Source organism: Corvus brachyrhynchos, unplaced genomic scaffold, assembly GCF_000691975.1.
Source record: "Corvus brachyrhynchos isolate BGI_N302 unplaced genomic scaffold, ASM69197v1 scaffold97, whole genome shotgun sequence".
Classification (NCBI taxonomy): Eukaryota; Metazoa; Chordata; class Aves; order Passeriformes; family Corvidae; genus Corvus; species Corvus brachyrhynchos.
In genome coordinates, this window is record NW_008239758.1 from 2555686 (window position 1) to 2569472 (window position 13787).

Here is a 13787-nt window from a genome sequence, read left to right on the forward strand (position 1 = left end):
ATGTGCCCGCGAGCTGCGCCTCACGGCAGTGTCACGATAGCCCTGAGGGCTGCGCGGGCGCCTCTCCTGTCCGAGCACCTTCCCCAGGCAGCCTTCCCTCGGGTGCCCGGGCACCCGCTCTGTTTCGAGAGCTCATTCTCTTTAAAAAATTGAGACCTCCTCAGAAGGCACAGGTTTATTGCCGGAGTCGCGGGCAGGGAGCCGTTCTGACGGAGAGTTGGTTCCGTTTATAACAGCCCCAGCTGGCGCCCGGGGAAAGGACCCCGGGGCAGAGACGTTTGGGTCATTCGTTACAGCATTTTTATTGATGGGAGCAAACAGTTCATATGTTTCAGTAAAATTTATAGAAGTTTGAAAAGGAACGAACACGCTGTGTCTAGTAAATGTGACACTATAGGCGAAATCAGCCATTTTCCCAGAGGATTCTAGTAACCATCCGACAGAGATTAACCAATTCTCAGCATTTGCACAGGCATTAAATGACTCAAACAAGAATAAAAAAGGGTTTAAATGTGTCTGACAATTCATATTGAGTTTCTCAGGAACAATATTTTGAAAACTTTGCAAAATTCAGACAACTATTTTTAGCATGATTATTTCTAAGACTTCCACAGAGGAGCTGACAGTGTACTTTTACGTGAGACATCTGGGCCGCAGAGCAGCATTAATAGCTTAAATGAAGGCTTGTAAATGCTAGAAACCAAAAACTGAGAATAAATGTAGTTTATTCTAGGAAAATGCATGGATGTGTTGTGTTTGATTTTTATCTGTAATTAGTTGGATTATCTGCTTTCTCTCACATCAAAAGATTTTGATACACTTCTGTATTGCCCTAGCACCCAATTATCTCTCTTTCCTTCCTTTTTCCTTCACAGTTCTGCTTCAGCCACTAAAAATATGCAGGACCATCAGAACAAAGATTCAGGTCTTTTAAACTTTTTACATTAGTGCTACTCGAAGAGGGAGACACAGACTGCGCTATACTGTGTTCCAAACATCACACACTGGCTCTGGCTGCTCTTATTCACTGGTAAAGTGAAAACTGATGAAGTGAAAAAAAGTCCCTGAGTCAGCATCTTGACTGGCAAAGTGAAAAAACTTTGATCTCGTACTATCACAGCTCCAAATGCTGTTATTTAAGTCCTGAGTAACTTTGATTTGTACTATAAATAGAGGTGGAGTTTGCACATTTTCCTTCTATGACCTGTCATAAAACTCAGCTTTGATGCAAAAACGAAACCAGCAGGTCTTTCTCTCCCCTACAGAAGTAGCTGGGTTTGCTTCATTGCTTGCTCCATAAAGTCTTATCAAGGACATTTGGAAGTTTGACAAGATGTGAGAATAGAAAGGATATTATGCAGGGGGTTAATGTCCCAGTTACAGTTTCTTGCCAGCTGTCCTTGCTGTGGCACAGAGCTTGAGCATGAAGGAGGCCTCTTGCTGGAGGCCTTCACAGGTAGAGCACCTTGCATAGGATAGAATGGGCATAAGTTTGGGTTGCTAGTCTGAAGGCTTAGGATATCAAAAATGCTAGACTATTAGCAAGGAAATCAACTACTAATGTTCTAAAGCTTCTCACTGCTTCAGTATATGTAATTGAGTATTTTAATCATGTTATTATCAAAGAATGAAATGTATTTTTATGGCTATGAGCTGAGGATAAAAATAAAGATATTTTCTAGTAGGCTCTAAGTGTGGCTCTTTACATTATATTTTCCCCTCCAAGGAAGCTTGTCTTCCATAATTTTATCCGTATATGACCTCTCCTCTTGTGTTCTAGAGGAAAGAGCTCATACTACAGTGTCCCATTTACCATGAACACTGGCAAAAAAACAGAATGTATTTTTTTATAGTCAAGATTTCCAGCAACTGCTGAACTCCACAACAATTGTCTGCCTTAGGAACTGAGCCGGTGGGCTGGGAGAGAGACAGAGAGAATTATGTCTGCTCATGCCAGAGGACATTGCTTATCTTAAAGGCACAATTTCCATCAGGCCATCACCTGGACTACCAGCTCATTCCCCAAATCTCCCCCGCCTTTCTTCAGTTACTTATTAAATCGCTGTTTCTTCAAAAGGAAGCCCAATAAATCACTGTTCACTCTGAATATAGGATTGTTCGTATGTAGAGTATTTATTGTGGCAAAACAATTAATAGATTTCTTTTAAAAGACTTTTTTCCATGTTTAGGAACAAACGGACTCTATGTGAAGAGGGGAAAACTATCTTGTTTTGGAAAGAACACTGAATAAGGACACATGCAAAGTTCAAACATCTTTTAAATAGTTTTCTCCCCAAATGTATCATTAGTTTTGTTCAGCTTTTCTAGTTTGTAAACAACTATGTAATCAATGAAAATATATTTAGCCTACCTTTAAAAAGATGTTTCCAGTATTAATTGATAATAATAGTAAAATCATATGCAGGACAAAAATATCAAGATCTAGCATGCTTGTCCCTTAACAAGTTCTATTCCAAAATTATATTACATATATTAATTTCAACTTTGTAAATGTTCATAATCTCAAATCTTTTGAGTAGTCAGACAGTGACAAAAAAATGATTAAGAAACTGGACAACCTTTCTGTATTGTGAATGCTATTCATTTCAAACATTACTTGCTAGTAAAGTGCTGTTACAAGCAAAATGAAATTGTTAGTGTCTATCGAAAGAAGACGACATTTTAGTAATATTCAAATTGTACTTGTTTTTTGGCAAATAGTTAAAAGCTTAGACATGTTTGTTTAACCACCCAAAACTAATTCAGTATAAATAATATTGGTTTCAATAATTCTATGCTAAAAGGCACATACTAATGTTCCAGCAGTTCTTTCAAGTGAGCTTTTGCATGTAGAGTTTTAATTGTGCTTTTAAATAGTTACTGATTCAGTATGACCTTGAAAGTGACATTTGTGCATGTCTAAAATACCTTCTCACAAATGAATCTCACACTCTGAAGGTGTAGTTTTGTAAAGATTAAGATTATATGTATCTATATAACTATGCTTGTTGATCTCTATAGATCTACATAGATATACACATATACATATATTCATACATACACACACAAAAGGGCTTCTTCTGGAACAGCAGCAGAAAGTGCAGTCTATATTTTTTTGACTTGTCTTCATAATAGAAAGTTCAGGTATGAATTGTCTTGGGCTTTGTGAGATCCAAGGGATTATTTGTGATACTGCATGTGTCCCGTATTACTCTCTTTCCTTACAGGCTGCTTCAAGCTCACTTCACTTCCAGAAGAGATGATTGGCAAATTATTTTCCATGTGATACTGAATAAGATGACCCACACTATCAAATATATGGTCTTTGGTTCTCACCTAGTGGAAGAAGCAAAAGAATATATTTATGGTTAGATTGTGTTTATAACTGGTTGAACACGAGCCTAACACAATAAAGTCAAAAGGCACTTAAGCCACTGAACTCACATGAGCAGGACGATTAGGCTGTAGACAGCAATTCAGACCTATCCTCTGACCCACCATTAGCTCACATGAAAAGTAGAGGAAAAGTTAAAGAGACTGTATGTCAAACTGGGCTAATTCTGCAAAGGGGAATGAAATAACCTTTTTTTTCTCCGCAGAACATAGTTTTCCCTAAAGCCTGTGGAGGATTACTTCTCTGATTTACTCTCTCCTCAGAGATGTCACTCAAGACTACTCTTCTAATCCTAAGAAGAAGAAAGTAGAATTGAAGTGACAACAAACCTTTTCTGTATCCAGAAATTAATAATTTAAGGATAGGGTTATTTTTTTCTAGCACTAACGATTAGAAAGATGTGTTAAGTGTCTACACTAATTATCAGCACCTGGACTAGCAGTATTTAAGTCCCTAAGTGGTCCTTCCATGTACTTACAAGTTTTTGAACTTTCAAACCTACTGCAACCACTGGCTATATTTAAACTAAACTGGATGGTATCAAATCAATTCCACTTCATGGAACACATCCATGCATTTTGATTGAAATATCTGAGCAGCACTGAAATTTCATTATATGAAATATTCATACCTTGCCCTCAGGATCCACCAAGAGTAGATGCTTTGCCTGCCCTCCCTGAAGTCCACTGAGGACATACTGACCAGGTGACGTTGTGCTCTCTCGTACCAGAAAATCCCCGTCATTGACTAAGAGGCTCTCTGCTGCTTTCCTGTTCAATTTGCCATGGTAACAATCTTCATTCTTTAGCTGTTGCTTTATTTGTGGCAGAACACAGGGACCAGCTGTGTTGCTTGTGGCACTCTGCTGAACAGCTTCCGGTAACTCTAAAATTAAATGAAAGGGAATGTATTGGACACTTCACCTAGAACTTCATCCTAAAAGGATGCAAGACAATGTTTTTAATAGTTTTCCAAAAATTCAAACGATTCAGTCTTGAAGCTGTGATCAAGCCAACCTTACAGACTGTAAGAATATGCACGCAAGAAGTCTCTCGACCCTCCAGTGCATTAGGCAAAATTATCACACCACCTCTTCCCCTACCTTAGATGGGAAAGCCTTTGGTCGCTAGGCAACAGGGATCAGAAACAGGAATTTTTCTGACGCTGTACTGGTTTGGGGTTATATTTCTTTGATTGTATGAAAAAGTCAAATCTTCCTTGTAAAAACAAGATTTTTGTTGGCTTTTTAGCTTTCTTTTTTTTTTTTTCTCTTAAGATCTTGTTTTTCCTTCTTCCTTAACAAGCTCTGAAGAGATTGTCACAGATCATTGGGAGAGTCATGTTGAGTGGCTCCAGCTATGTGCAGGAATGTAAGACAACATAGCCAACATAGCCAGAAGGGAAGGATTACAGCATGATGCATTTGCTGTGAAAGAACGAACAATTACCAAATGTACTAAAAAAACTGGGTGGCTTGGGATATAGCCAGTCAGACTGCAGATGATTCACAGGCAGGGTTCTTCTAAGGAAAATAAGAGGATACCACTTCTTCAATGGAATTGTGCAACCTAAGGCTCCTCAGGATATAGGCAGTTCTTTTTAGAGCATGATGCAGCCCCAAGTTGGAAATGTCTCAATGGTCACAGATTTCTTTATTGTATTTCCTTTATTGTCCAGTCCTTTTTCCACTTTCTTGTGTGGAGCCAACTCTGACAGAGAAAACACTCAGTGGGAAACCATAAAAGGCAAAGCTGATAAAGTGTATTCAGTAATGAGGACAATCAGTAGCAACCATATAATCATTTAATGGATATCCACCACTTTGAGTCCATAAATCAAGTTTTAATTTGACATACATTTAATCGATACCACAGATCAAACAGTTTGATTTAGAAATTATTGGATGAGATTCAATGGTCACTTGTGGAAGAACTGAGAAAAGACAATCATAATAATCTCTCTGTAATCTTGCATGCTACTGCCTGTGAAGCAAAGGCATCTGAGGTCATTTCCACCTTAGTGTGCTTAAGACCTTGAGCATATAGGAGAGCCCCTTCTCCTTGAGGCAAGGTGCAGTCCCAAGCTTGTATCATTCTAAAGACTTGCTTTTTAATCCCTGTGGCGCTCTATTCATTGTCGTAAATCAACTACAGAAGATGAAAGGTTACTCTACTTGTTTACCATCACTACTTTTACTCCTTAATCCCCTTTCTCTTGAATTTAACAAACAAGCAAAAAGAACAACCATGATAGATCTCTTCCTCCCAGCTTTTCTATATTTCTTATGGGAAACGCAAATCTTTCTCCATGCAGAGAGATGAGAAGCCCCCCTCCTTCCAGCACTTAGACAGGTATGGCATTGCAATGGGAACCTACTGGCCTGGCGCAGCGGGCTCCCAGTGATCTGTGCTGTTGCTGGACCTCGGGCTGCACAGGCTGCAGACTGCAGGGACTGGGTGTTGATGTAACACGGATCATCAAAGAGATCTGCTTTGTGGGCAGGTTTCAATGAGGTTGCCTCTTTTATTGTCTTCTGTGATCTCTCATCACAATTACCTGCAATTAGTATATAGTATGCACAGATTTCCTTCTTTTAGCTCAGCTTTAAGTAACTGTAAAAGCTGAAATAGGAATGATGTTCTTCTTTATATCCCACTAAAGTAATTCAGAAGGAAAAGAAAAATGCAAATGAACTTCTTTTTCCTTATGGCTAGAAGGCACAAGGTCCAAAATTAATCAGAATGAAGTTTTCAGAAATGTTCTGCACTAGTTCAATGCTGCTTCAATCAATGTCAGCAGTGAACCCCCCCACAGATTGGAAAGACATTAATACATATGACTCTACAGAAACACAAACCATATACATTATTTGTTGCAAAACCCTTTCCTTCCCCTCTGCACCACAAAAAGAGCTTGTGGGAAGCTGAGCAATTCTCTCTCTTGCTATTCTGGTGGAGAAGGGAAATATGAAGGAGATTGGTGCTTTGAGGCTCTGCCTGGAGAGCCAAAGCCACATCTGTCAGGTTAGGATCCAAGCCTAGGAATAGGCTAACAGAATATCCCCTGCAGGGTAAGAAAATAATAGCACTTCAGCTAGCCAAATAGCAGGCATATTTTTGCTCTTCAACAAACGTTTTATTCATAGATCTATCTATTCATTCATTCTTTTATTTGTTCACCCTCTCTTTGTAGAAACCATTTGATTCTCCTTTCCTTGAATTGGAAATAACACAAGAAACTGAAGTATCCCCTGCAGACAGTGTAATGGACTGCTTCAGAGCCGTGCAGGTGGGAATTCAGAAAGGACCTCATTGTGCAGAGAAAGAGAGGAGCTGAGGAAATGTGCTCAGGGCATCAGCTGTGGCAAAGGAAGTCCAGAAAGGGATGGAGGCTGATGATCTCCTGGGGTCCCTGAGAGCAGGTTTTGCTAAAGGCAAATTGATCCTGGACACAAAGCTGCCTAAGGCAGGGGAAGGGCACAGTCACACTGAGAAGCCAGGGATGCTGGAACCAAGGGACCAGGTTCTGTAGGAACAACCCGATGCTGATACTTTGGGTCTCACTGAGCATTTGTAGGAGAGGGCATATATTCAGAGACTGATAAGTAATGAAGTTTCTTCCTTTTTCAAATGGTATGAAGAAAGGGAATAAAACAACAAAGAGTATAAAAGAGAATTAAAAAAAACAAAGAGCTACTGTACAGTATCATGAGAAGTAAAATGAGTAAGTCTGCCAGCAGACATGAAGATAGATCAGTGGCCTTTAGAAAAGCTGTAAGGCTTTTTTGTCTGCACTTCATCTAGGGAACTAAAAATGACCCACTAAGTAGAACACTTTTCACCATTGTATCGAAAGCCAAGGGGCAGCTCTTCCAGGCAGCCTCTTCTGGCTAATTCTGCATATGCATGAGAAGGAAAAGAGAATACATACCCACAGTTTTGTTTTCTTCTGGACAATTTTCATATATATTGATGAACGTTGGGCTGCCTGTCTGCAGAAAAATTTTAAAATTGGTCACATAAGGCAGTCCCTTAGAAAACTCAGGTAATTTCAATACATCCGTGCCTCACTTAAGAGACATACAGATAATTAAGCATGTTCTTCACCAAAAAATTCCCATCTCCTCGAATAATATTTCACACTGATACTCTTCTTTCTGCAGGATGTCACATCTGGACTCCAACCTCATATAACTGCCCAGTTGTGTATCTAAGGTTTAGTATATACACAGTATAACTCCTGGGTAAGAAAGCTCAGATTTTCTTATAAATGTCCCTCATGATAAAAGCAACTACAGGTATCATGGTTTGAAAGTGAAATGGTCACTAAATTGTCTGGGTGGCACTGAAAGAGAAAGGAAAACCAAAAAGTAACACCCCATGGGAAAAAGGCATTTGCATTTACATGCAGGGTAACTCCTTGCAACAGTTCTGGCAAGTGTCAGGTGCAAACTCAGGATACAGTACAACATTTTTAGAATTAGAGAACTGTTGGGGAGGTGGAGACCTGATATATGGAGTATGGTTCACATTAGCAAAAAATGGAGCAGTAGCAGAGGAACACGCAGCAGCCTGGGAGCAGTTGCCACCAAACACGAATAGCACTTGGGAGCAGCAAGTTTTTAGGCAGAACCAACTGGATCCCAGCAGGCACATCTGAGTGTGCTCCCTCTGAGCAAAGTGGTGGTGCCTTCTTTCCTGTGTGGGGAAAGGATGTGTTCCCAAGGACTTGCATAGCAGGCTTTGAAATCTGTGCAGCCAGTCTAAACTTGGCTTGTTCTACTCCCTGATATGTTTTAATTTCCCACTATCCCAGATAAGAGCCACAGATATCTTTTGCTGATTTAACAGAGCTTCTTGAAACAATCCAAGAGTAATGAATATTGTATATATATTGCAATCAGTCAATGTTGTGTGTATAAGTTTTAGAGCATAATGCACAGGGTGAAATATTTATTAGATCACAGAATCAGGAGCCAGGAGGTCCCAGATTTTGCAGATGTTCTCTCCAACAAGCCATTTAAGTTGGTATCTATTTTCTTCTCAGAGCTAATGAGTGAACAAGGGAATATTACTTGGTCTCCTAAAAGTACTCTAAGGACAAACCAGTTAATATTCAGAAAGTGCTTTGGGATTCAATTATGTACTAAGCATCATTAAATCTAGCCTAAAAAAAACCTTTTCCCAGGATAATCAGGACCTGGTTCTGATGTTAATGCCATGCTTTAACACCACAGAAACATTTTATTATTCATTCCCATAATAGGCAGCGAATATTTATCCCAGAAGATGATGTACTTACTGAGCAATACTGCTTTTTGCACTGGATAGGACACTTAGCCCTTTGGTCTGTCTGCACTTTCATTCGCATGTCTAACACTCCACCGGTGGGAGGCTCCTTCCCTGGAATTTCGTTGTAATATTCATGATCCTCCCTCTCCCGTGAATTCCCAGCTGATCCATTAGCATTTGCTGCCTCGCTGAAAAAAATATGGGGGGGGAGAAGAAGATTCTGATGTAATCAATTGCTTTCTAGTGTAGGCAAACATCCCCAGTGCCTGCACATCGCACAATACACAGATCTGCCATACGGAGGCTGTAAAGGGCTTTGGGCTGGAACTTTCAGAGCTGTTTATTTTTCCAGTTACTTCTTCCTGGATTAAAAATAGAGTCATGGCAGTTTGGGGTAAAGGGAAGTACAGTCATTTCATTAGCACCAGGCAGCCCAGACATATTTTCAAGTCAAAGAAAAGGTAAGAGGCAACTACTGAAACTTTAAGAATTCCAAAGCATTGTTCATTAAGGTATCCAAAATGTGACCATAAAACTAATTCTTGTGTCTTCTTGACTCAACTCTATAAATCTAGAGATTGCTGGGGGGGGGCAGCCAGACTTCAAGAGAAAAATTAAAACCTCATGGCATTTAGTCAGACAAGCCTGCAACTGTTTTAGAAAATCAAATATTGCTACAAAAAACAAAAAACAACAAAAAAAAGTAGCTGTCCTCAGTGGCATGTACCATTTTAATAACCACAATCAATGTTCTGGTTCAGCTTGAAGGGAACACTGAATGACATGAAGAAGAACACACTATGGGTTTTTTTGAGTGAAACCAGAATGAGATAGTTTAAATGTACAGCTGATACACTACAAAACAACTAGGTGCTTCCTGTACTGTCTCCGGTCCCAAAATAAAAAAACTCATCTCAAATCTTACTTCTCTGATTAACAAGAGTATAATTGGATAAAAGGCCATGAGCAGGAAAGAGATAACGTTCAAGTAGCTGATTATGTGATATGCAGTGCAAGTATTTGATTATGTGATTCATAGTAGTTTGGAAGGGAGTGACTCATTCACACAGCAATATCCGACTTCTCTGCCCAAGGACCATCCTCCGAGGCTGGCTGTGGGATATGCTCAAGGAGGAAATCTAATTACCCTCTTCCATTTCTCCCTGCCCCTATGCTACTTGTGACATAACCTAGCAGCGTTTCTTAGGAAAGAAAGGCTTTTCCTCTGGTTATTTTCCCCAGGGAAAACAGACCAGTTTTAGCAGTGGAATGGCAAGAACCACCATATACATTGGAATAAATATAAACTGGAATTGGAGTTGCATTTATGTAATGAAACCAGCTGTGTTCCAGAGATACTGCCTGCACAGAACTCCTGTGCTCAGGGTGCAGGTAAGCAGTGCCACGGCTTTACCTACTCATAGGAAGTATCAGGCAATCAAATTTGGTGTTACAGTAAAAAGAAGCCTGAGGAAAATAGGCATGGCTAATCTGTGAGGGGAGCCATAAATTAGAGCAAGAATTGTGTCCCCAGTGCAATGGAAAAAGGGTAATTGAAATGGGGAATTGTGGTCCAGAAACTAATCTAGGCCCTGTATTTTGGGCAATGTGCAGAGGACAGGGCTTCACACTTTAAAATGCCAAGTGGTGGCTGTGTTTATTTCAGTACATGAGGCTGATGTAAGTCACACCAGGTGAAAACTGAGGCTGCTGCCAGGACATGAGCAGAATAGCAGAAAGGTGAATTAAAATGGCTTTTTTTGCCACCACACACTTTCTACAGCTGCAGCAAGCTTACACTTGGCACAGGTCAGGACTGAGCTCAGTCTCTGTGTGTGTGTGTGCTATTTATAGAGCTGAACTTACTTGGGCAGAGTAATTTGAACATTTGTTCAACTCGCATGACTTAAAATAAGGATGCTTTGTCTAAGGAACAATACAGCTTAATTCTGTGTTCTGCACCTGTACAAATGTCACAGAAATCAATGAAGATTACTGGAATAAGCTAATTTTGGTATCTTATACACTGCATATACAGGCATATATTACAATTATCCTATGTCCAGAAAGCATACTCAAAGCATCTTACTTATGGATCACTCTTCATAGTGTATTGTTGTCCTGAAAAGTACTAAAGAGAAGGAAACTACCGGTTAAGTGACTGAGAATATGCTGACCTTTCATTAGATGTAACCAGGCTGGATGGGTTCTTCAGGTACTGTCTGAACCGGAGCTCAAAAGCCTGCCCTATGGTGTTGATCACCTCCTGTGCCATCCCATTGGGACATTCCAGGATGTGGCATGCTGCAAGGAGACATCTTACTTTAGTTAAGTAAATGCAGTTTATACCAGAAAGTAGAGACTCAAGCTGTATTGCTGATAGCAGAAAAGCTAGGCATGAAAATACGCATGTAGATAGCTTTAGGACATTATACAGACTGGGATGGTTCATGTGTTAAGGAAATTGCTCTAGGTTTTTTTTAAGCATAGTATCTTCTTATACCTCAATAAAATAAACTCTCCATTTATGCTTCTTGCATCTCCTTTTCTCCCCATGCCTGACAGTAAGCACAAGTAGGGGAGAAACTACCAATGTGCAGTTTTCACGTGAAGCAGCAAGACAAAACAAGTATGGGCAGCTCTGGCATCCTGGGGCTGAGGGGTGGCAGACCACACTGTGAGGCTGCAACCCAGATTCTCCAGAAAACATCCTGCTTGTATGAGCCACCACAGCACCTTAGAGTGAGCTTTCCTGAGAGCTGCCACCACCAACTCCATAGACATTGGCAGTGTTGAGAACAGTCTGAGAACAGGCTGGCATGAAAGAAGCAGCCAAATGCCAGTCTTTGTTGTACTGCCCATAAATAATGAGTGATGGAAAGGGATTTTATCTCCTGGGCTAGGCTCCAGAGGGGAAAAGGTCTTGTACACCTGAGTACATGCCCCACTCTGCCTTCCAGCAACACACCCACAAGTCTGGGTTAGATGAGGAGGCTCATTCACTACCCTTCCCTCACTTGAAAGTTGTCTTGGAGCAGAGCAGCTGCCCACCTTTTCTTTTCCTACCCCTTCATGGAGCCAGCAGCTAGTACAGCTTTAGTCTGACCTGCAGTCTCACTTTGTTGCACAAAGAACATGGCATTTAAAGTCACAGCCTGCACACTATTACCCCTACCCATACAGCAAAGCCAGAAATTGTACAGAGTATTGAGCTGTTCAGTAGCTTTCTTATTTTAAAACTCAAACAATTCCTTGTTACATACAAATAAAGCAATCATATAAACACATGTAAGAATTGGAAAATTGTTTCAATACCTCTCTGGTTAACAGGGTCTTTTGCTACATATGCCACGTAATCTGTTGTATCCTACAGGAAAGAAGACAACGAATGTCTTGAACATTATAATTATGAACCACCCTACCACCACAGCAAAACAATTGAGTATAGACAGATACATGTTTAGCTTTAAAATGCACACTTCTTCTAGGGAAAAACGACCAGAGGTACTAGCAAAGTGAGCTAAGGAAAATATCTGTGACACACTGGTAGCTACCAACACTTGTCCCATATTCTTTTTCTTCTAAAAAATGCACTAGACCATTTGGCATTCTTTGAGTCTCCAGTAAACCATGTATTCAATTCCAGCTCTGCAACAGGAGTAGAAACACAAGTGGTGCCTCATCAGCAGGCAATGCTGCTCCTTCCTCTGCTCCCAAGGAGCTCACAGCCTCTCCTGTGTAACACATCAGGGCTGTGTGACTGCTGGGCACAGCTTCTGGCTGGGACAGTGCTTATCAGAATCAGTGGAACATAAAATAGTGCTAACATACTGCAAAGGATGAGTCATAATGTTTCCAATTTGTAGCAAAAAGATTGAATTTTGAAGGCATCTTAGAGAAAAGGTAAACTTTCAAATTACGCGGAATAAAATGAGTATCTGATCTCAATTGCTGCTGCCCGATTTTAGTCTGGCTACAATCAGGTTAAATTACCCTGGATCTCAAAGCTGCTGCTGAGAACAGACAACCTCAGTATAATCACTTTTTTCTTTCTGATTCTCTTTCCAGCCATCACTGAAAAAATCCTCTTTTTCTAGTCAAACTGAAAAAGGAACTGAAATAAAAAAATTAACATTTCTAATGATACCACAAACGCAAAGAGTGGCTTGATAATTCAGTTTTATAGTCAAATTGGTGAGGTAATGAATAACATTCTTTTAATTATTAAAGATGCATTTTGTTATTTTGGATCTTTAAGGTGGGAAGGGGAAAATGCAATTCACAGCTTAAAGGCATGGCTCTCTTGAGGGAAGATGCAATCAGCTGGCAGGAAAAAAGGCCCCATTTGCAATATGCACAAGAACAATCGTTTAATAATTCACAATGAATGACACAAGAGGCAGGTCTTAGGGCCAGCAGAACTTGTCCTAGATAATTTTTTTTAAAATCTCTGAAGTTAATATCATTAAAACAAAGCAAGCTAAATATTTCTTATGCATCTAGTGAACTCAATTTCCTTCCTTTTCCTTTCAACTTTTTCTTAAAGTTCATAAATATTTTAGGATAGATATTTTTAAATAAATTAGATCTAGGGAGCAACTAGGAACTAGAGTAACTGGAGCAGTACCTGCTATTTTTTATGTCTTTTTAATGTTTATGTACATGCTTGAATGATTTTGCTTTAAAGGAAAGCCAGAACAGGCTTAATTCTCAGGCAGAATAGTGCTACTCCTTCATAGCCCAGAGCTATGAACTTCACTTAGACCCTGAACGTGGGGCAGGTGGAAAGACATGCCCTGTGGAAACTATCTCCCATTTTAAATGTAAACAGAATTTTGAAAAAATTACCTGAACAAGACAACAAAATTGCCCCTTATGTGAAGGGCCACTAGATTTATAGTCACCACTGATGAGCAAGACCTCTATTTTACATATCCTCCCAGTAAGAAGTGTCACCAGCTGCACCACCAAGCCCATTTCTTGCAGCACATCTGTGTGCAAGCACATCTCTTGCTGACCCTGCCATTAAGCACTGACCAAACCCAGCACTGTGTAGCCTCTGAAATCTGATGAGGGCACTGTGCAAGACCAGTGCAGGATAA

At 40.1% G+C, this 13787-nt stretch overlaps 1 protein-coding gene across 2 annotated transcripts in view; it reads right to left on the minus strand.

Annotated features, from left to right (window-relative positions):
* Positions 1–2109: 2109 nt before the first annotated feature.
* The window catches only part of SHC4 (SHC adaptor protein 4), a 28452-nt gene continuing 16774 nt past the window's right edge, over positions 2110–13787 (minus strand). Inside the window, exons 6-12 of one of the 2 annotated variants that reach the window (XM_008640037.2) lie at positions 12001–12052; positions 10863–10989; positions 8696–8873; positions 7325–7385; positions 5771–5950; positions 4026–4279; positions 2110–3336 (exon numbers count right to left, since the gene is read on the minus strand). In XM_008640037.2, coding sequence (XP_008638259.1) covers positions 3181–3336; positions 4026–4279; positions 5771–5950; positions 7325–7385; positions 8696–8873; positions 10863–10989; positions 12001–12052 — 1008 coding nt within the window. In that variant the 3' untranslated portion in view covers positions 2110–3180. The remainder of the gene's footprint in view (positions 3337–4025; positions 4280–5770; positions 5951–7324; positions 7386–8695; positions 8874–10862; positions 10990–12000; positions 12053–13787) is intronic. The other variant, XM_017742712.1, reaches the window with a different exon arrangement.